This window comes from Hemicordylus capensis, chromosome 5 (assembly GCF_027244095.1).
Source record: "Hemicordylus capensis ecotype Gifberg chromosome 5, rHemCap1.1.pri, whole genome shotgun sequence".
Taxonomy (NCBI): domain Eukaryota; kingdom Metazoa; phylum Chordata; class Lepidosauria; order Squamata; family Cordylidae; genus Hemicordylus; species Hemicordylus capensis.
Genome location: NC_069661.1, coordinates 137,683,411 through 137,706,841, shown reverse-complemented (window position 1 = coordinate 137,706,841; position 23,431 = coordinate 137,683,411). Strand labels below are relative to the sequence as shown.

At 41.8% G+C, this 23,431-nt stretch overlaps 1 protein-coding gene across 3 annotated transcripts in view; it reads left to right on the top strand.

The window, feature by feature from the left end:
* SEMA3E (semaphorin 3E) overlaps window positions 1-21,945 on the top strand; it is a 287,593-nt gene extending 265,648 nt beyond the window's left edge. For all 3 annotated transcript variants that reach the window (XM_053257996.1, XM_053257995.1, XM_053257997.1), the window contains 4 exons: window positions 431-597; window positions 13,727-13,794; window positions 20,932-21,071; window positions 21,409-21,945. In XM_053257996.1, coding sequence (XP_053113971.1) covers window positions 431-597; window positions 13,727-13,794; window positions 20,932-21,071; window positions 21,409-21,861 — 828 coding nt within the window. In that variant the 3' untranslated portion in view covers window positions 21,862-21,945. The remainder of the gene's footprint in view (window positions 1-430; window positions 598-13,726; window positions 13,795-20,931; window positions 21,072-21,408) is intronic.
* The last annotated feature ends 1,486 nt before the right edge of the window (window positions 21,946-23,431 follow it).

Here is a 23,431-nt window from a genome sequence, read left to right as displayed (position 1 = left end):
TGATAAGGCAATGTAATCCTGTTCTAAACAAGTGAGAGGCAAGGCAATGCATCTCCAAGGCAAATTGGTTCCCTAAGCAATTTTTCTTGGTCATATTCCACTATGACTTAGAATTTTAGGAAATGGCTTTTATAGTTATTGATAGCAAATGTTTTACTGTAAACTGCCCAGAAAAAAATGTTTTGATGTTTTAGGCAATATAGAAATATGTTTGTTTATTTATTATTATCAATAATAATAATAACAACAACAACAATACATAATGCCTCCTGCCTGAAACAATTGATCATCTGGGATGATCAAACCAGCTGGGAAAGCATATCATATGGTGGGTAAGCATATCATATGAGAAAGAGACCAAAAAAGATGAACTTAAAAGCACAGGACCTTTCAATCATTCTGAAGTAAATCCTTGGTACTTTCATTACAGCAACAAATTTATGTTGGATCGGAGTCTGCTGTTGCACAATTAAAATTATATCAGTGTGACATGTATGGAACAGCCTGTGCAGACTGCTGCCTAGCAAGGGATCCTTACTGTGCTTGGGATGGGATCTCCTGTTCCAGATACTACCCAACAGGAACACAGGCAAAGAGGTGAGGAGAAGAATAACTTGCAGATTAGAATCTTATCCAAAAATAACCTGGTACACTTATTGCGGGGCGGGGGGATTCCATTCCAAGTGAGATAGTTTCATTTCTTCCAGAATTGAGAACAGTCTTTGCAAATATACTTCTTGGAGAGAACAATTAGATTAATGCAGATTAGCCTGTTAAAAATATTTTATATACCACTTTTCAACATACACAAAAATTCAAAGCATAAATACATATGTATACATATGTATAAATACATACATAGCAAAAGGTATGAGAAAATGGCAGTCACAGAAACCAAGGGAACAACAGCCACTGGCAGGGACATAATGCTTGACTGAATAGGGACAGTTGCTAGCCTCCCACACTTCTTTATTATGCAATTATGTATTAACATAGCTTTAAGAACCTAAATTAAAATGAATGCACAGAATGCTACTTGATTTTGATCTTTTTTCTCTCCTTCAGTATAATATGATACACTGATACACTGTGCCATTTTTCCTGTTTTTAAACATATTTGAGTCCTAGGAGATTGTAAATAATGAATAATAAATGTTTATAGAGTAGCTGTGTAAGCAGGGGTGGGGGGAGCTATGTTGAGAGTGTGCATTGATTTGCTTGAACCGGTTTAGGCATTGAGTCATATGGCACATCTGACTACAGAAGACAGAAGATTAAAACCAAATATTCATCATAGTCTAGAGCCAGACATCATATAAAAAGGGAGCTCAGAGCAGGTTCACAGCACTTTCAGCCTACTTTCCAACCTGAAATTTTAGAGTCGGTCTATGAGACACAGTTGGAGATCTGTGATATATCATTATTTTTCATTTTTCCTCCTCTTTCTCTTCAAAGCGGGGGGGGGGGTTCAATTAGGGTCAAGATAACAAATTCCATTAGGGCCAAGATGTCTCCTGCAGGGCAAATAAAGACTTTAGAGCAATTTAGAATGGGGGAAAGGTGAAGAGAAAAAGAGTTATCCTGTCTCTTCCCCAGTGCCATGGTTCCAATGCAATTTGCTAAATCAAACTGATTTTCCCCACCCCATTTTAACTAAAAAAGGATAATCCTACTTTAGGGTTGCCAACTATGGACTTTTATAGAGACTATTTTTGCGGCCCTTTGGAAACAAGGAAGCATCTTATTATTATTTATTTTTCTTTGAAAACCACAGTGAAACCTTCTGTTGAAAAACAGTATATAAATGTTTGTAGTTGTAGAGAACAAAGCAAGTAGGAAGGAGATCATAGGAACATGGCAACACAGGAAACTGCCATATACTGAGTCAGACCATTGGTCTATCTAGCTCAGTATTGTCTACACAGACTGGCAGCAGCTTCTCCAAGGTTGCAGGCAGGAATCTCTCTCAGCCCTATCGTGGAGAAACCAGGGAGGGAACCTTCTGCTCTTCCCAGAGCGGCTTCATCCCCTGAGGGGAATATCTTGCAGTGCTCACACATCAAGTCCCCCATTCAGATGCAACCAGGGCAGACCCTGCTTAGCTATGGGGACAAGTCATGCTTGCTACCACAAGACCAGCTCTCCTCTCATGAATGCTCTGCTATGCCAGCATGCAAAGAGGCTGGCTCAGAAGCTGGCCGGCTGCCCTGCCTCAAGCCAAGAGGTGAAGTTGCTGTCCTGGCTGGGGAGAGCAGTCTGGGTGACCCGTGGGGGAGGAGGACCGAGGACTGTGTGTGTGGTAAACCTAACTAAGTGAGGAATCAGAAGCAGGAGTCTTGAGAACTCAGCACCTTGACAGCAAACTGTGCAGACATACAGTTCACCTGGTCATCAGTTTCATTGTGGTGAGCTGTATTTATTCTCAGATTATCCTGTTCTTATCAAAATATGCATATATCTATATCTATATCACAAAACTAGTTTGGTTGGTTCAGTTTGAATTGGAACTGAACTCAAACCAGAGCAGGCAGGTTCAGTGCTGGCATTGTTCGACCTACCCCTACCCCCATTTGGGTTCAAATTCAAACCCAACTCGAACTTGTTCTAATAGGTTCTCCATAGGGTATAATGGGGACTCATACTGGCCCATTATTACCTATGCAGAGCACCTAGGGGCACAAAGCCAGGGTGGGTGATAGGCACCCATTGGTGCCAACTACCACTCAAACCCCAAAGCAATCAGACACTCCTGTGATTTTTAATGATTTTTAATTTTTTTTCATCTTTTCCACCATAGGGAATAATGGGGATTTGAGGCAGCCCCAAATCCCCACTTGGGGTGTGTGCAGGTGCCCCAAAATGGGTTTGGGGTAAGGCATATTGGGCAACAACTCCCCCCTCAAACCCCAAGCTGGTGGGGTGCATGGATTTTTTCGTTTGGGGAATGTTTGACAGTTCTCTCAATGAATCCCTGTGATAAAAAGAACTTACAAAGCAACCAAGAATCCACACAGTGGATTTTCCTCACAGTTCTTTTCCTTATAGGGATTTATTTAGAGAACTGTCAAACAGATCCAAAACTAAAAAATTCCTTAAAAAACAAGAACAACCAACCTGTGCCCTGCAGTGGACACAGCAAGCGGCCACTGAGGCATTTTGAGGGCCTCAAAGTGCCTCCATACAATGCTTGTGGTGGCCTCCGACGTCCTGGATGCCGTCTTACGGGTCCGGTTGAGGCTGACGGAGCACCTCCTCCACAGCAGCAGACCCTTCCTTGGAGTTAGATTGAGAGGACCCAGAACTGGACTCCACCACGACTTGGGCAGCAGGGGCCCACTGAGTGCAAAATCAGCTGGGGGGGTACTATGGTGAGAGACAGTCTGGCTTCACTCCCAGCCATCAAGCCCTCACCCTGGGGGCAGCAGCTCTGGTGGTGCAGCTGGTCCTATACCTGGAGCTGGTCCTATAGCTGGTCCTATACCTTCAGCATTAGAAGCAGTCTCCTCCAAGTAGGAGAGCCTTTGCACCACCACCTCAATGAGGGCAAAGAATTGGGCAACGGGTACCTGTGGCACCCTTTCCCATCCTCTCTGCCTGCCCTGCCCCACATCTCTCTTGCCAGCTGGGTCACCCCTCCCTCTTCTGCCTGCCACCCTGTTCCAAGCCTTGCTCTGAACATGAAGCTCAAACATCTTCCCTTCCCACTTGGGCTTCAATTTTTTAAAAAAATTAAAAAATTAAAAGCCGCTTAAGAGAAACCCTAATTTAAAAAACCTAACTTACCCACTCACACTACCCAACAACAACAAAATACACAAGGGGGAACATCTAAGTGGACCTGTGAAAACAAGAAACGACCTGCAAAAGAAAAAAACATTGCACAGAAAATTCCCTCCTCCAAAACCAGCCCAAGACAGAGGAGGCCCTGTTTAGAAAAAAGGGGGCAATAGAAAACAAACAACTTACCTTTCAAAAGCCTGTTCGAAGGCTTCAGCCTGGGCTGCTGCACTGCACATAGTCCAGGACACGGGCTACAGCCCAGACAGCAGCACAACACTGGTTGGCAGAAGCAACACACACAGAGCCCGGCGGTGGGTGGGATAGGAACATAGGAAGCCGCCACTGATCTATCAGACCATTGATCTATCTAGCTCAGTATTGTCTACACAGACTGGCAGCAGCTTCTCCAAGGCTGCAGGCCTTATCTTTCTCAGCTCTATCTTGGAGAAGCCAGCGAGGGAACTTGGAACCTTCTGCTCTTGCCAGAGGGGCTTCATTGCCTGATGAATGGGCATCCTGCAGGTGGGCCACTCCCCCCCACCCCCCCAAACACTGATAAAATAAGAGGGGGTGCAAAAAGCGCATTTTTTAAAAAAGCCAAAAAGCTGGGGGAAATACTGGGAGAACTAGAGAGAGAGAAATTCCTGAACTGAGGGAGACTGACATGCAGGGTCCAAAAAATAAAATACAGGGCCTTGGCCCCGAGCCCCCCACCCCACCCCCCGCAGTCAGCCAAACCAGACCAGCCGGTTCCGTGCATACCCCTACTTCTGATTTTGTGCATCAGCCCTCCTCAGAGGACTGGTCTACCCAAAATGGCATTTGAAACGTTTAAGCCAACACACATTGGCTGCTGTTTCAATGAAGCATTTCAAGCATTTTGCATTTTGTTTCAAGCACAAAACAAAATACAAAATCAATTTCATGCACATCCCTAACATTGTGTACACTAATCACTGTTTATCCTTTGGCCTGTGTATCCTTTCAGCCTAGTTTATATCTTAGCATTGAGGTAAAATGTCACTCCTGAAGGATAGATAAGATATACATGTGTAGTGGCTTTTTAACCCAGCCTTTGTCTCAAAGCAAGCCCACATGGGGGGCGGGGGAAGAAAAATGATGAATCATTCCCTCCCATCAGCAAAGGCTGTTCCTTTTAAAAGATAGATAAACTTTATTAGATCAGACACTGCAACAAAAAACATTACATAAGACTACAGCGTATAATACAAACAATGCAGCAAAACCTAGCCACATTGAAAGTGATCTCTTTACAAAAGTTATATAACAAAAACTCTAGGTAAAATTCATCAGAGTGGCATGGAAACTTCCCCAAAAGAGGAGAAATTGGTTTTAAATGAGCATTGCTATAAAATTTACAATATAAAATAACAAGAGGGGTAGTTTCTACAGCACCCATTCCACAGGGGCAAATCCTTAAATTAATTGGAATCCCTTTATATCTACCATCCCTAACAGCCATCGGAAGGGCGTTTAGGCGGACAAGAGTAAATGGGCACCTAAATTTAGGGATAAGAATATTATCTAAATATGCTGCCGGATTGGAATTGAAAAGTTGTTTCCCCAGATATATACCACTCTTTAGACAGGTTGTATCCACTTGTAATTCTGTATCAGCAATACGCTGCTTGATAACCTGCCAGGCCCGATCATGTCCTAATCTAAGAATTTCCTCATGGGAGAACCCAAATTGAAGAAGTTTATTTTTAACCAAGGACTTCCACTTATGGTTAAAGTCATCAATCATTACCAAGGAAGCCAGACCTACATTGGCAAAAACCAGTTTTAACCAAAACTTTATAATACAGGACCAGTAGCCTGATTCAACCCTAGCGAGACCTACTTCTCGTCTGGTGAGAGAATTGAGAACGCAGGGGGGAACTTGAAGAATAGTTCTAATAAATTTAGACTGTACAGCTTCCAGTGGGCCAAAATTACTATGAGGCCCCAATTTTTTATTTTTTATTTTAAAAAGGGGGATAAACTTTAGCACCAAATAACTTAATCGCCGCTGGGATAAATGAGGCCCCTCTCGTAAAATGGAGAGATTTTATTTTGTTTGTAGAAATTTTAGCATTTTGTATGGATAAATTTAAGTGGGCATTTCATGATCCAGAAGACTGGAAGACAACTCCAAGATATTTAAACGAGTTGACCTGCTCAATTTTGTGCCACTGCATAACCAAATTGTGATATCTTGGACATTTGGCGAACACTAAGATTTTCGTTTTGTGATAATTGATCTCAATGGATTCCTCCTTACAGAAATCATATAATATACCAAGGGCATGTTTTAATCCTATGGTAGTCTGAGTCATGATGGCCATCTCATCTGCGTAAGAATGGGAACATGTCTATTGGCCAGTTTTGGATTATGAATAACAGGAGTTGAAAGATGGGACACTACAGAATCGATATAAATGTTAAACAAAATAGGTGTGCAGCCCTGTCTTACTGTGTGCAGCCCTGTCTTACTGCTCTAAAGGTGGAGATTTTTGAGGATAAATGACCTCTCGGGGTATATCAAACCTTCAAACAAGATTTCTTGTGTAGATTAATAATTAATAGCAGAAGGTGGTGTCAATTGATAGTTCTTTCAGTTTCATCCAAAGTCTTTCCCTTTTAAAACTTAAACTGCTTCCTCAGTAGGTGATTTGCTGCCACCACACCCTAATTATTACAGAGTCTCCTACCCCGCCGATTTGGGTGAATGTCCAGGGAGACCCTCATTCCCTTTTCTAAGAGAAAAGTCCAAAAACCCTTCCACATGCAGCCTACACATGATGAGAAGACCTGGTAGAGTTGCTGAGCAATTTAAGATTGAGATGTGTTTGCACCAGAGTAAAATCCCTTTTCCTGAGTTAAAAATCCACTCAGAGGCAGGTAAAATATAAAGAACCAAAAAGAAAACTTTATTCAAAATACTACAGACTGCTTCAGTCTGAGGCTTCCTCAGCTTTTAGTTACAGGAAAAAAGGAACACTCGATAACTACAAGAATACTTCAGAAAGCACCCTCAGATGATATTGGGGTGGCACACTTTAAAAATCATGGTTCCCCAGTTGCAAAGAACACAAATTTAAGAAAATACAAAAGACTCACCTTTAAGAGTCTACAGAGACTTTTGCAATGCCCTAGTTTAGGCTTCCCCAACCTGCGGCCCTCCAGATGTTGCTGAACTACAATTCCCATCATCCCAGTCACAATAAGTTGTAGCTGGGGGTGCTGGGGATTGTAGTTCGGCAACATCTGGAGGGCCGCTGGTTGGGGAAGCCTGCCCTAGTTGGAAAGGGGTGCTGATTTGTTTTCCTTGGCTTAGTTACATTACAGATAAAACACAATAGACCAGTTGTAAGGATTTGCAAAGCACATGCAAAGTAAAGCAATCTAACATGCTCTAACTACAAACTGTTCCCCGGCTAAGCCTTCCTGAAGCCAGAACCCTAGCTTCCTTCCTTGAACTCACCAAAACCATGGCAGAGGATTCAAGTTTTCTGGCTTTCCCTGGACCTGCAGAGAGATTTCCCTGCAGCCAGACCACTAATGGCTGCATCCTTCTTGCTCTCCAGCCAGATTCCAAACTGAGAACAAAGAAAGCCTTCTCTTCCTGCTGCAAGGCCCCCACGTTCACGCCCACTGTGTGCAGAGTGGTTGTTCCCTAGCCTGTCAGTCAGGCCAGGGTTCACTTCTGGTTCACTCTTTAGAATAAGGGAGGGCTGATTGCTACAAGATGCAATATATGAGTATACAACATCTCTGGCAGATAGTTGTATTGGAAATTGTGGAATGCACTCCCTGCTGAGATGCGATCCTCCCCATCTCTGACTATTTTTAAAGAAACATCTGAAGACCCACCTCTTCACCCAAGCTTTTTCAGCTTTTTTAATTTTATACTGTTTTAGGGCTTTTAGCTGTTTTATTGGTTTTACTGTGTTTTAATAGTTTGATTTTAATTGTTAATTTGTTTTAATTGTTTTTATCATGTTGTGAACCACCCTGAGCCATTTTTGGAAGGGCGGTATATAAATCTAATAAATAAAATAAATAATAATAATAGAGCAATATTACCCAAAGAATGAACTAGATATAACTGGCACTTTCCTTTCATTATTCCTCAACACCTATAGCAAAGTGATGAAATAGGGCAAATCTTCTCCAGACAAATTATATATAATTCAAAATTATATATGCTCTGGAAACCCTGAATTCCTTTGGAACTAAATGATACCCATACAAGAATTGTCATGTTGGATCTATCTGTCCAGAGGCCCATCTAACATCTCCAACAGCAGGTGGTATGGTCAAGTACAAGGCAAGATTGGATCCTAGATAAGGCAAAGGAAGTAGAGAAAGAGCCAGAAGACATGGTGAGAGTCAAGCTGATGAGCTAGAAGGTGAGGCAGGGCTGGGCAGGGCTATCTTGGAGGCAGAGGTTTTATAGGGCTTGATGCAGAATTAAGATTTTCTTAGCAGAGGCAGGGAGATTGGGGAATGTAGAGAAATGAGTAGGCTATTTGGGGACAGGTCTAGGACAATAGAAGCATTGGTATAGGACTCAGTCACAGTATTCAACTGAAAACATACAAGATGCAATCCAGGAAAAAAATAGTTACTTCTAAATCCCATTGAAATTAATGAATGTAGCATAAAAGTGCTTGATATCAATAGATCTTAGACTTGACTAATATGACTAGATGGTATCCATTGCTTCCTAACTTGTGATTAACTATCATGCATTGCATCCAATGGGAAGAGTTGGGAGTTGTGATCACAGGCAGTTTTTTAAAAATAATGAAGGTACATAAGAACATAAGAACAGCCCTGCTGGATCGGGCCCAAGGCCCAGATCAGGCCCAAGGCCCATCCTGTTTCACACAGTGGCCCATCAGATGCTGCTGGAAGACTACAGCAGGAGTTGAGGGCATGCCCTCTCTCCTGCTGTTACTCCCCTGCAACTGGTACTTTGAGGTAGGATTTTTGAACATTCAAAGCAAATATATCTTAGTGAGGAACTCCCGAGAAAGACAGCTGGGAATCTTGGCTCTGCTCTAATTTGATAAGCAGGAGACACCCTATCAAAAAGCAATTTTATATTTAGACAATAATATTCCTCCAATTTCTGCTGCAACCCAACTATCTAGCATGAGTGTTAATCCAGCTTTGCATTATATGGCACACCAATCTTAAAAATCAAGAGCAAGAAAAATCTTTTCTAATTTTTGAAGCTTGGACAGAAGGACAGAAATCTAGAAGGACCACACCTAGGTGGAAAGGGGGCTATGACAGGACAAAACATTGCTTTGAATCTTCCTATCCACAGTAAGACACAAAAGCTGGCAATCTTCTTGTATTTTTTAGCAGTTTGTATTTATTAGCATATTTATTGAACTGAAACTAGAACAAACATATATTGGTCTTAATTTTGCAAGCCTAGCATGTCCTAAATTAATGTATGTTTGGAGAGATCTGCCCAATCCCATCTGTATGGATACAGGCAACACAAACATTGCCAGAATTGATTGCTTACATCCAAATAATGAAAATCACAAGCAATACCTTCAACAAGTAAGTGTGTGTGTGGTGGTGGGGGCTGTTAACACTGAGAGACTGATCCCTTGTGTGAAGCAGTACATAATGATCCCTTGTGTGAAGCAGTACTCTGGATGAGTGGGATCAAGGATCAAATCCTTGTTCAGTCATCAGGTTTACTGTTTGCATCCCACCTCCTTTGTCAAATAAACTGCCTCCTCTGAACTAAAGAACCTCCATCATTTCTGAATATATTAACTCTCAGTGTGTTAATACAGACATAGCAGACACAGGCAGGCAGTTATTCTCTCAGCAGCACAAAAGGGGTGAAAAAAGAACGCTCTTCTTCTCAGGAACAAAAAAAAAAGTAATGCAGCAGATATAATCCATTCCCAGGCTGGCATGCAGAATGCAGCAGCAGGGGCAGGTAGGCTGGGTGGCAAGGTAGGCTGGGCTCAGGCTGGCAAGGCAGAAGGCAATAAGCATGGCATGGCAAGGCAAAGCAAAGCAAAGCAAAACTCCTCTCTCTCTTCTCCCATGAGGCAGAATAGTGGCTGCTGCCTCTTTAAATCTAATTTAAAATCCCACCCTTGCCCCTTCTTCAACCCTTCCCCTGACCAATGTGGGGTCAGTTGGGAGTGGCAAGAGCCAAAAGAGCCAATCTGGAACCAGGAGGGAATTGTCAGAAGATCAGCCCGTGCTTTCGTTCACTGATCTGAAGCTTGGAAGGGTGGGAAAGTCAAATAGACATCAAACACAAAATGGAGACTACATGGATATCACCACAAAATGGAGGTCTGAAACAACAAAACCTTCAGCTCCGAAATTCAGGTGATTTGTTTTGGAGCCGAATCTTTCGGGACTTGCGGGTGGGTGATTTGTTTTGTGCACAAATCGCCCGAAACAGGCTGATTTGGGTACAGATGGTTCCGTACCCGAAATGTTTCCCACATCCCTATGCCAACCTCCCCTCCCCCCAGCTGTTGAGTCCCGGTGTCTGCTCAGCCCAGAGTGCCTCTGAGAGCAACACATGGCAGACTCCAGACAAAGACACCACTGGAAGCTCCCAGCCGAAGATGCGAGAAGTCAGTCTTTCCCAAATGTTCTGGGACCCAAAAAATACGCAGATTCAAATGATGAGATTTGAATTCCATTGTTGGAGGCTCTTATTGGCCTTCTGTAATATGCCCAAAGCAGAATCAACAGAGGAACTTTTATCTTCTAATTGAGATATTTTGCCTTCCATCACCTCCAATCTGGCAGTAATAGAAGAACAAACAAAAGCTTGAAGTGAAGCAATCAAAGTTGTACTCTTTTTAAAGTTGGATTTTAAATCAGCACATAGAGGCTATTCACGCAGTCCACTGAAATCGGGCTAGGGTAGCTTAGCCCAATTTTGGTGGACCGTGAGAACCACTGGACTTCCAGGCGAGCCCGGTGTCCTCCAGGCAGTTAACCTGTCAAACTACCTATCCCCGAGCACTCTGCAAACGCTTTTTAAAAAAATTGTGAGTTGCCATGGCGCGACTCCGCGCCACAGCAACTCATGAGGAGACCCCCAACCAGAAGGCTGAAAAGCAGCCTCCCGGCTCAGGGGTCCTCCAACATGCCCTGCGCACTTGCGCAGGGCATGTTGGATCTTCCAGGGACCGCATGGCCCCTGAACTCCCCAGCTCCTGCCGGCTCTGTGACGGAGCCAGCAGTTGTGTGGGCAGCTGCCCAGAGCAGACTGACAAACCCCTCGCAAACCCCTTCCTTGCAAACCTCCTCTCTTCGCAAACCCCCTCAAGGCTCTTCTCACCGATCGTTAAGAAACTCCATAAGATCTTCTTCCTCTAAAAACTTTCCTGGAAGTGAGGATGGAGGTGGGAGGTGAGTAGAAGAGGACTGAACTTTTCTGCCTCCCATAACAGCCATTGTGAAATACGCCAGCAAGACTTCCCCAATAGAAAAACAAAAACAATCACTTAATGAGCAAGTCTCCACTGATATGCATTTTGGGATAAGAAGTTTGGGATAAGAAAAGCTCCAGAGTGCACTGGACCTGATCTCAGTCATTTATGCTTTGGTAACATCCAGGTTTGACTACTGCAATGTGTGCTAGGTGGGCTGTCCTTGAAGATGGTTAGGAAGCTTTAGCTGGTCCAGAACACTGCTGCAAGGATGTTCGTGGTAGCAATTCACCTGCGGCAGCTTCATTGGGGCTACCAGTCTGCTACCAGGCTAGATTCAAGGTGCTGGTCTTGACCTTTAAAGCTCTACATGGCTTGGGGCCAGAGAACCAGTCAGACAGCATTTGCGCATATGAACCTGCCAGGGTCCTCTGCTTGGCTCCTTATGGTCCTGCCAGTTACAGAGATCTGGTTGGTGGGGACTAGAGACAGGGCCTTTTCGGTTGTGGCCCCTCGGGTTTGGAATGCCCTCCCCAAAGAGTTTCACCATGCTTCACCATGCTCCTTCCCTCAGTGGTTTTTTTTTTTAAATTTAAAACACTTCTTTTATCTACTGCTTCTTTTAATTTAAAACACTTCTTTTATCTACTTTTTATCTACTGCTGATATCTGGAAGGTTAGTTTTTATAGGCCTCCCTTAATAGCTTTTTATTAATAATGTTTTAATTTGAAACATTTTTTTAAAATAGTAATTTTAAATGTGGTTTTAGCCTGGTCTTTTAACTTGTTTAACTTTATTAATCTTATTTTACATTGTATCTATTTTATTAATGTTGTGAGCCTCCTCAAGCAGTAATGTACTGGAGTGGGTGGCGTATACTGCCGGCCACACGCAAGGTGAGGCTGGGATTCGTCCCTCCCTTGGACCTTTTGGACATTCATCTCACTGAACTCTTTTAACCGGACTCTACCCAAACCCGTAGGGACTTGCATACAGTGCTATGTTCTCTCTACCTTTGCAACCACACATTCGTTAGTACGCGGCCGTGTTTTATCGGGAAACTCTATTCACTATTGCTTTTGTAAACCATATGTTAAACATTCTCTAATAAAAGTCAATTTTAAATAAATTAATCTCTCCTCCTGGCTTCAAAAGTGCTCAACTATTTGGGCATGTCCCAATTAACATCTGCAAATTCTCAAGGTTTTACAAGTACAAATCCATCATCAAGTGCACACCTGCTGTCTATCTCTATCACATCCCATTCCTGTCACCCCAAGGCCAGTTTCTTGGGCCCTTGGGGCAGAGGAAAGACATTGATGCTGCCTCCCCTGTCCCCTGCCCTTAGGTATCTATACACTTACCTTTGGGTAGGGAGAAGGGAGGTAGATGGTGGTGGCAGGAGCAGCAACAACCGCAATGGGAGTTTACCAGTCTCTTGTCCCTGCCAGGGCTGCTAAGTCCCAGCAGCCCCGTGGATAAATCACGTTCTGTACATCATTCCCAGCAAAGGGAAGGTCCCCATCCAGGGAGGTATGGTACCTCCCTTTTCTCTGTATCAAGGTAAATTTTTAGAAATATTACTTTCTAAACAGTTACTTGAGAATAAGCCCCCGTGAGTTCATTAAGGCTTTACTAGAAAACTGTATAGAATTGGCTGCAATTCTATGCAATATTTACTTTATCAGATTTGCCGGTTCCTGCCACCGCACCTGTGCGATGAAGCAATCAGTATCTGGCCCTTCGCCCTGGTGTGGAACGGCCCTTCCTAGGAGGAGCCCCCGTACTCTGGTTAGTTAGGTACCTCACTGCAAGTCTTATTCTGCTGTACATTAATAAAGTGGACCTATTTTATTCCAACTAAGGGTGTCCTGTCTTCATTGGGATCTGGGGATGCAATGAAAATTAAGCCATATAGATCACAGACCTGACCAAATAATTTATGCTGAAGATCTCTCCTACTACCACTCATACCAAAAAGAAAGTTGTAAAAAACAAAATAATCAACCAACAGCAAACAAAAACTGGTATAATGACTATAGACAGAGGTGCAGCTACTTGATTATTTTGGACTTGCCTGGTTTCCAAGCTGTGCCTACTAATAATCATATCAGAATTCTTAAATAATATCAGAATTCTTAAAAATTAAGAAGACTGAGAATGTTTTAATGAAAGGCGATATAGAAATTTAACAATAAATAAATATGTAACTTGGTATTTCTGTATTACAAACACATGTCTACAGGATAAGTTTGAAATTATCCAGTTACTGATTTCAATTAAAATACCATGTTTTATTTGGAAGCTAAACTCCATTTGCTTGCAGACAGATCGCCTCATTTTGCAAAAACTACAACCACATTTCACGAAAGATGTACCACTAATACAATGTGCTCTCTCTAAAAGCTGCTGCCTCCAAGTGCTCCTGATTAGTGATCAGGTAAATCAATGTTGCTGGTTTTGTTTTATCTTGCTTTTAAACTTTTTCTTTTCCTTTCCTTAGACGTTTCCGCCGACAAGATGTTCGTCATGGAAACGCCGCTCAGCAGTGCTTTGGCCAGCAATTTCTTGGTAATTATCATGCTGTACAGTATGATGTTTCAATAATACATAGTTATAAATGGTATTCACTTTAACAAGAGCTTTAATCATATCTTAGTATGCTAATTTACACTACTTACCTTTACACTAGATGCTTCCTCCTGGCTAATTTTTTAATAATTAAATTCTAAATCAAACCAGAACCCCTAGGAAATGATTCATAGGAACATAGGAAGCTGCCATATAGTGAGTCAGACCATAGGTCCATCTAGCTCAGTATTGTCTGCACAGACTGGCATTGGCTTCTCCAAGATTGCAGTCAGAAATCCCTCTCGGCCCTATCTGTGCTTTGGTAGTTTGTTGGTTCAATAAAAAAATCTTGTCCTATTTTTTTTTAAAAAAATCTTGTCCTATCTTGGAGATGTCAGGGAGGGAACTTGGAACCTTCTGCTCTTCCCAGAGCAGCTCCATCCCCTAAGGGGAATATCTTACAGTACTCACACATCAAGTATCCCATTCATATGCAACCAGGGAAGATCCTGCTCAGCTAAGGGGACAAGTCATGCTTGCTACCACAAGACCAGCTCTCCTTTCACTGCTTAGAAATAAATTGTAAAATGTTTACAATATTCCAAGAAAAAAGTGCTGTGTAGTTGTAGTTGTAGTAGTAGTTGATGTTGTTGTAGAAGAAGAAGAAGAAGAAGAAGAAGAAGAAGAAGAAGAAGAAGAAGAAGAAGAAGAAGAAGAAGAAGAAGAAGAAGAAGAAGAAGAAGAAGAAGAAGCAGCTTTCCTGGGACATATAACTTTGTGTGAGTTTCAGCTGAGACTCATACATGGAGGCTTCTGGCCTGAGCATTTGTGTCCTTTGTGTTCAATTATTTGAGGCTGTAGACTGGAGAAAAAAGGGACAGTTTTGTTGTCCCAGGCCAGGAGCATACCAATAATCGAACAAAGGTCAGGGGACAAATGTCCCTAGCACCTGAGGGAGAGCAACCTTCAGTTGGGCAACAGTTTGCTTGTTACTCTCCCCTCTGAAGAAGGCAAGGAGGGGCAGGGGCATAGCAAGGTTGGTGTGGATGAGATTTTAAAATGGACCCCTCATTGCAGATTAACAAAGGCGACTTTAAGCTATGCAGTGTGAGCCTATGTATGTTTTCTCAGAAATCCTAACCAAGTTTGCTTCCAGGAAGTTTTTCACATGGGGCCATTAAAGCCCTTTAACACACATCTCCTCCGGAATGGAAGGGTTGCATTCATATATTGGCCAGATTTACCCCGAAGTCCCTGTGAGTTATCAGGGAGCAGCTCAAACACAATTAGGGTTTTTCACTGCTCGTTAGTGTAGCCCGATTTATATCTGGGGTTTAAAAATATTGCGTAGGTTGTTTAGGACAACTTCGATTTCACAGTAAAACCTCACAGTAAACTCGCAGTAAAGCCTGCTGTGTGTTAAAGTCCCAGGTAAGTGTGTGGAGAATTGCAGCCTCAGGCAGCAAATCCAACCACATTTAGCTGGAAGTACATTTCATTGAAACCTAAAAGACTTACTAGCAAGGAAAGCTGTCTACTTAAATATAAACTCAGCTTTCTGAGATCCTTCCCTGTTAAGTGCAGATAGGATTGCACATGCTCAGGGATGTAAGTCAAACCAAACTAATTTGTGCTCGCAGCATATTTTGCTTGCTCCCTATAGGAGACCAGTAAGTCCCACTGAAGTAAGGAAGATTGGTGGGGAGAAACAGAAAAAAAGCACAAGAACTGGCACTGTTCCTCCAGAGAAAAGGAAAAAAAGGGAGAGAAAGGGGAGAATGAGGAATCCACCTCTTCTTGGTTGTGGTCTCTCACAGTACTGAAATTTTAAAAAACAAACCACTTTCTGCAGGTGCTCAGAAACAGAGCCATCCCTAGCAGGGTGCGGTGCTGGAAGGTGAATCAGCATGTGCAGGGCTTCCTTAACATTAATAATAATTATAATAAAAATCAAAATCATATCATTACAGAATCTTACTGATTAATGACATAGCGTGTAAATAGTGTGAGTGAGGTTTTTGGACATGTCCAAACAGCTCGAACATATAGTGCTTTTCTAAAGAAAATAAAAATAAAAACACAACACATGCTTCACAGTTCTCACTCAGACCTTCTGGGTTGTAAACCAACTTGAACATAGTGCATTTACAAATATATATAATATTGTTTGTTTGTTCCAGAAGTTTTTGTAATTTTCTGCCATGAAACAAGCCACTTATAGGATTTCTTTGATGGGTTGTTTTTGTTTTTTTTTTTAATTAAAAAAAATATTAAAAACCAACAATTTGTCCAATCCACTTCAATTTAAATATGCATATTCCTCCCACCCTGCCCTACACCTCTGCTCAATACCAAAGCCCTATGCCAAGTCATTCCGGGTGATCAAAGACTGGGGCTGAAAAGGAGGTGTTTTACCCTTTTTTTATGAAAGCCTGCTGTGTGTAAAAGTCCATGGAGAGCTTCAGGCTTCAGCGAGGCCTACACAGAGGCCTCTCTGGAAGCCCCACCCACCAAACAGCTGAGAGGCAGAGAGGGAAGGTGCATTACCAGCTTTCAGACTGTTTCGCTCTCCTGGCCAGCGAGCAGGAGGGCAAGCAGCAGAGCAGGTGAGAGGGAGAACAGGGCAAGGGGGACTGGCTGAGGGTCCTTGAGGGGGCCTCCAGACCCTGTGGGCCTGGGGACAATTGTCCCCACTTGTACAATGGACCCTACTCCCCTGGGCAGGGGCCTATCTTCGCATTATGTACCAGGGCCCACTCCATTCTTGCTATACCCCTGCACAGGATCATGTTCACACCCAAATTGGTCCACTGGTTCCTTCTAAGCTGGTTTTGTTATAAATTATTTCGAGTGAGACCTGAGAAACCACAGCCAGATATAGTTTTGTGTGGTCTTTATGGCTCCCTTGGCTCTGTTTAGCACTGTCAGTTTATCTGGTGTTCTCACCTACCTTCTGCTCTTTGCATCTGCCAGTTTCCTAATTGATCTGGTTAGGAATCTTTGTTTAGTTTCCCTGCCTACCAGCTTCCCTCCTTGTTCCAGCTCCTTTTGTTTAGCGCACCTAGACTAAAACCCTTGCAGGTCCTGATGTGAGGTTTAAAAAAAAAAAAAGTCAGAGACTAGCTTTAGCAATGAAGCACTGAAAATTATGTTTGTTTCTTCAAATGTTTATTCTGGCAACATAACCCTTCTGGATAATATCATTTTCTTGGTCCAGAAAATGGACAAAGAAAATCTATCTATTGGCTAGATTAAATTCTGTTCTGTATTCTTTCATGTAGATATAGCAAGGGGAAAGTGCTAACAGGGGCCTTAAGCAAGTGTATTTATATCCCATTCAGGGATTCACCGCCTTAAATGAATCACTATCTTAAGTACTCTTAAGTACTCTTAACTCATTTTCTGTTAACAATTACTATTAAACTCATTTTCCAGATGTACTTTTTAGTCATCATTTTGTGGATCAGGCCTAATAAGTCTAAAGAAGAAACTGTGGTTTTGGGTTTGGGGTTTTGGTTTTTCGCTCTTGCCAGAAAAAGCAGTGATGGAATAGCAGTTTCCTCACAGATTAAAATTTGGAAGGGAAATTCTTCACATCACAAATATTTTTTTACATTCATTCTGTGATATGAGAAAATTCCATACTGTTTGGGTTTTGAGCACAATCTTCTGAAGACTGAATAATCCTCTGATGCTGAACATTAGCAGGAGAATATATAGCATGTTGTTAGATTTAATTGTAAAATGGCATGCACTGGTAGCATTTTAACTAACTCAAGGGACCTTTGAATTAGAATGTGACAAATTCATAATTGTAAAAAGACAGCATTTATCAGCATTTATCATCTCCTTGTGCTTCTGTGCCAAACGCAGATCAGAAAATGGGGACAAAAGACATCTCCTCCCGAGCCTTATATTGCTCAAGAAAGACATTTATAATGTAATCATAGTTCTAATGCGAAATGCAGTGTAAGGAAGACCTGCTAACAAAGAGCTTTCAGTACAATTTGCCATGTTTTGCAGTTTGCAATGGGGTGGCAACATACCGTAGCAAGTTTTTGCATGATGTTGAGATCAACAGACAAATCATTTCTGAGCTCAGTGCAATGTAATTATCTTTGAAGCCCTGGTCCAGCAAAGCTATTGTGTCTAAACTTGTCATTTAGAACCTAGATAGCAATGCAGACAACTGGACAATTGTGACAGAAATTTCAGCTTTGTAGAAAAGCAGGGCAGAGACTCAGGCCTGCAAGGTGGAACCTTGGCCCCGAAAAGGAAAAGACCATCAGGGCTGGAATTTTGAGGCACTTATGTGAGTGCAGTGTTCTGAAATATGGAGCATATGTTAGTGGGATTCTAGTATTCTTGAATATGCAAGCAAACTTCTTAGCAAAGAACTTTGATAAGCTACATCCTAAGAACTAAGAATCCTGGTCCCACAAGGTAATGATCGTTAGTATTTGGATAGGGCTTTTTATTGAGTGCACAAAACACTCGACATGTAATATCTTGATGTAATCCATATAACAATCCTGTAAGGTAAGTAAATATTATCCCCCACCCCCACCCCGCATTTCAAGGGAATGTTGAGGGTGAGAGGGTGCTCAAGGCTATTTAGTAAGTTCATGGCAGAAGTTCAGGTCCATTTTGAAGTGATGCAGTGAGCCTCCACCTCCAGTCTTTCACCTTTCTCTTTCTCCCAGCAGTTTTTCCTCCCCAACTGATTATTCCCCTCCCCTGCTCTTGCTCCCCAGCTCATCAACAGAATGCCAAATGTGCTTCAGCCCTATGCCAGCTGATTCTCCTTATATGTCTGTGTGCTTTGTCCAAGACATAGTCTTTTCTGTGAAAGAGATGCACCCTTAGATGTCTTCAAACATCTCAATTGTCCTTAAACATCTCATCAGTTCCAAAGTCTAACAGTAACTTGTGTAACCATGTGGCTTCTTGACATGCTTAGCCAGCTGATGTGTACTGTCTGTGCTTCTGTGGATGAAAGCACAACAATTGCCAGTTACCTACAGAGCAGACTGCTAACCAAAGCAACAGATGCAACACCTTTTGAATTGTGTTATGGGAACAAACCCAACTTAGGGCATATGAAAAATAATACACTTACGTACCTATAAAGAAAAGAAATAAACTGAACTACAGATGTGAAGAAGGAATACTCTCTGGATCTACTAGGAGGGAAAGGATACAGAATCCTTGAAGTGGCCACTGGAACATTGAGAATACATAATGTAGCATACTTTGATGAAAGACAAAGGCCAATCACAAGTTAAGTGCTGAAAAATGGACCAGAGATGCAGAAGGGAAAGTAACCAAAATTACAAGACATTCCCATAAGCCTGGAACTAACCAGGTAAACAGAGGAAAAGAGGAAACAGTTGATGAGCCAGAAGTGAGGTGCTCACAAAGATCCAACAAAGGGGTTCTACCCAGCCCCTCTCCTAAAGGTAAAGTGTGCTGTTGAGTCGGTATCTACTCCTGGCGATCAGCAGTGGGAATTCTGAGCAGAAAGGTAAGTGCACCAACCAAGAATGACTGGGCCACAGTCAAAAGGCTGGGAAGATACCTGAAACTCATGATAGCAGCAACCCCAGACTAGTGGATTCATGGATGCAGATTGGGCTGAAGACAGAACTGATCTCAAGTCCACAAGCAGATACCTGGTTTTCTAGGAAGGCGGAGTCGTCAGTTGGACTAGCTGGAAGCAGTCAATTCTCCCCAAAATCTACTTGCCAATCCTGCTTGCCAATCCTTGCAGGCAACATGCATCTTTTCATCTCTAATAGGGAACGATTCTTTCTTTCTGCTATGCCATTTTGTTATGGGGTTTAAGGAACTGTGCATTCACATTGAATGCCTTGTTCCTTTAGGTAACTGCCATTTCCTTTAATGTGAACTCACCCCCATCATCACTTTTTAGTCTCTGAGGTTTTCTGCTAAACTTGTTGCTCACTATTGCAACAAACTCCTTAAATTTCTCCAGAACATGACTTTTATCATTTAGCATATAGGTGTATCTGGAGTAGTCATCAATGAAAGTAAATAAATATCTGTTTCGTCCTGATGATTCAACTTGCATTGGTCCACAAACATAACTATGAACTCTAGGGGATGCTTCGAACTTCTCTGTTTTCTGGTGAAAGCTTTTAGTCCCCTTGCTTTTCGAACAATAGTCATTGCTGAACTTTCAAGCCTCTTGCTAAACCCCCCCTTCTCAAGTTCAGAAATTACTTTGTCTCTATGCGCAGATCTTAGGTGATACAATTTTTCACAGGGTTTATGTAGCTATCCTTTTGCAACATTGGCTTTCTCGTTAATGCAATGAATTTCATACACGTCACTTTCCTTTAAAGAACCTCTCATTAACAACTCTTGTTTGTCTCTGATGTAATAACCTTTGAATATTACTTCTTAGCCTCTCTGTGTGACATATCTGACTGAAATTAAACTGCTTTCAAGTGCAGGGCTTAAGAGCTTCCTCAGTTCTCAAGGTTAGGGCAACCATATTGCCCTAAACATTGCATGCTTAAGAATCTTCAGACCTATATATTTCACGACAATATACATTTGTCAGTCTCCTGGAATAAGTTAGGGAAACATTCATTTCCTGCATGAAAGAGACATTCATATTGCTTTTCTTACATGTTCATGTACTTTAAAAGGTGAGTGTCAAGATGCATAAATTAAAAACAGAGTTATATCCACAGTTAAGTCCGATTGAAATTAATGTAACTTAAGTCTCATTGAAATTAATGTAACTTAAGTCAGTCACGGCTAACTGTGAAGTCGTGCTTCATTGTGACTTTTTTTGAATGCAACCCATAATATTTGTTGGTAGTGGTTTGATAGCACTCTGTACCAAAGTACTATAAAAGGCTGGTCCTGATCAAATAAGCAGTAGTTAAAATTTTAAAATAAGGAGCAATTTTCTTATGGCAGTAACATTTGATCAAGGAATTAATCCATAGTAACTCCTTAATCCACTGGTAAATTAGTCCACGGGTAAATCCAACATTAGTTACTATGTAAATTATTTGTTAGACTGTGAGCCCTAAAGTTCCTTGTAAGTTGAGATATAGCTGTATGAATGGCGTTCAAGATGTTGTCAATTTTCTCCTTTTGTAGGAGAAGCCCTGGATAAGATTGAAGAGCGGCTGGTATATGGAATAGAATACAACAGCACTCTGCTTGAATGCACCCCAAGAACATTGCAAGCAAAAGTGATCTGGTTTGTACAGAGAGTGCACGAGACCAGAAAGGAAGAGGTACATTTTTAAGAAATTTGAGAGTGAGGCCTCTCTTACTGGGGTCCTCTTGTCTATTTCAAAAGCTTTTGCATTCAGGGTGACCCAAGATTCACACCCACCCCATGCCACTTGTGTTACCTAAGCCATGTGTTAAACCACACTTGTTCTAAAAGCTCCAAACAGTGAAGAGTAAAAATTGTTTTCCATTGATAGGTATTTTGTTCATGTAGTGGGAAAAAGACTCACCAACCAAAAAGATTGACCAACTTCAGGCACCTCTATTGCCACGGAGAAATAATGTAATGTTCTTGCTTTATTTTCATTGGTAATACAATTTCTTTTGTCTTGCCCTCAGGTGAAGACTGATGACAGGATACTCAAGGTGGAACTTGGCCTCTTATTTTTAAGGTTACACAGGATGGATGCTGGGACATATTTCTGCCAAACAGTGGAACACAGCATCATTCATACGGTGAGAAAAATCACACTTGAAGTTGTGGAAGAAGACCGTGTAGATGACATGTTCAACAAGGACTATGAGGAGGATTTATCTCATAAGATGCCATGTTCTGCACAGAGCAGCATCCTCCATGGCTCAAAGCCATGGTACAAGGAATTCTTGCAGCTAATAGGTTATAGCAACTTCCAGAGAGTGGAGGAGTACTGTGAAAAAGTATGGTGCACAGATAAGAAAAGGAAAAAGTTGAAGATGTCTCCATCCAAATGGAAGTATGCTAACCCACAAGAGAAGAAGACCCGGATCAGATCCGAGCATTACCGTGTTCCTAGGCATACTGCTGACTCTTGATGGGGGGTGGAATCCATTCATTCAAGAAAGCATTTTTGTTTGGACCTAAGGGAAGAGAAATCAGTTTTGGATTTGGTAATTTATTTATATATATATATATATATATATATATATATATATATATATATATGAATTGTTGAAACTGGAATGAAATAAGTGTTTTTAGTAAGTTGTACACTTGATGTCCGTTTAGATGCATTTTAAATATCTAATTCCTCATTCTAACTATATCACTGCATTCTGAGTTTTTTCATCATTGTATGACAATCGTATTTTCAACATATACTCAATTAGTCAAGCATTTACCATGCTTGTGCTGTATATTCAGGCGTGTTGTGGAGTGAACTCAAATGTTGAAGCACTGACAAGCAGAACAGCAATGTATTATATAGTTTCTTTCTGGTTTCATAAAAGTCTTTTTGATTTTTTTTTAATGTGGTATGTCATGTTGAGCCCAGCAATTGTTCATAGTTTTTATTTCTGAAGAGAATGTTTTGAGTCCTCATAGTGCAGAAATCAATTTGAAAATGTGATTCACATACATCACAGCAATGGCTGATAGCAGAAATGACGCAAGGTCATAAATGAAGGTTAAACAATATTTAGAAAGCTACACTCATTGAATGTTATGTAGCAGAATTTAGCTATGACTACATCTCATTGAAAGCATCTCCTTATTCCAATAAGAATATTTTTACTAGGAGAAAGTGCTGTATTCCCATCAAATATAATTTGGAATCTATATTTTGCTGAAAACAAGGGGATGATTCTGTTGCTTGCCACTTACCTCTCTCTCTCCGCTTTTCAATACATATTTGCACACAGGATTCCCCTACTATGAGCACTACCTTCCATGTACATCAGCACTACCCAATGACGGATTACGGCAGAGGAGGCATCTGCCTGTGGCAGCAAAATTTAAAGAGCAATAACTCTGCTGCTCCTCAAATTTTGTCCTGCCTCTCTGGGAGCAGCGAGGAGGGTATGCAAGAGGAAATTCCCCCCCCAAAAAAATTGCCACTGCTGCAGCAAGATAAAGCACAGTCTCAGTGGCTGGCTGCAGGTGGCCTGTCTCCAGCCCCACCAACAATCCCTCCTGTAACATCACTGCTCATGCTCTGAAGCCAAGTGAGCTCTCCCCCTTCTCACATTTCACGCAGCATTTATTTCCTCTTTTCTCCCTCCAGCGCAGAATGTTACTGGAGGGTCAGCAACAGGCCTGGTTGCTTTTGGGCGGCAAAGAGGTTAATCTGCCCCTGGCACTACCTTTCAAGTGTGGAAAGTTGTGCTTAAATAAGGACTGGGCATGTGTATTTCTGTGCAAACTGACTTATATTTTATACGATGGAATAGAAATAGAATTGGAATCACAATGTTCCTCCAGCTCATGAGGTATTTCTTTCATGAGGTAGTGATGAACAAAATGTTCATCCCTACTATTTATAGTAGGTCTGCTCAGCATAGGCTCCCCACCTCTTTGGACTACAACTCCCATGATCCCCAGTACAGTGGCCAATAGCCAGGGATTATGAGAGTTGTAGGCCAATATTTGCAGGAGGGCTGAAGTTGA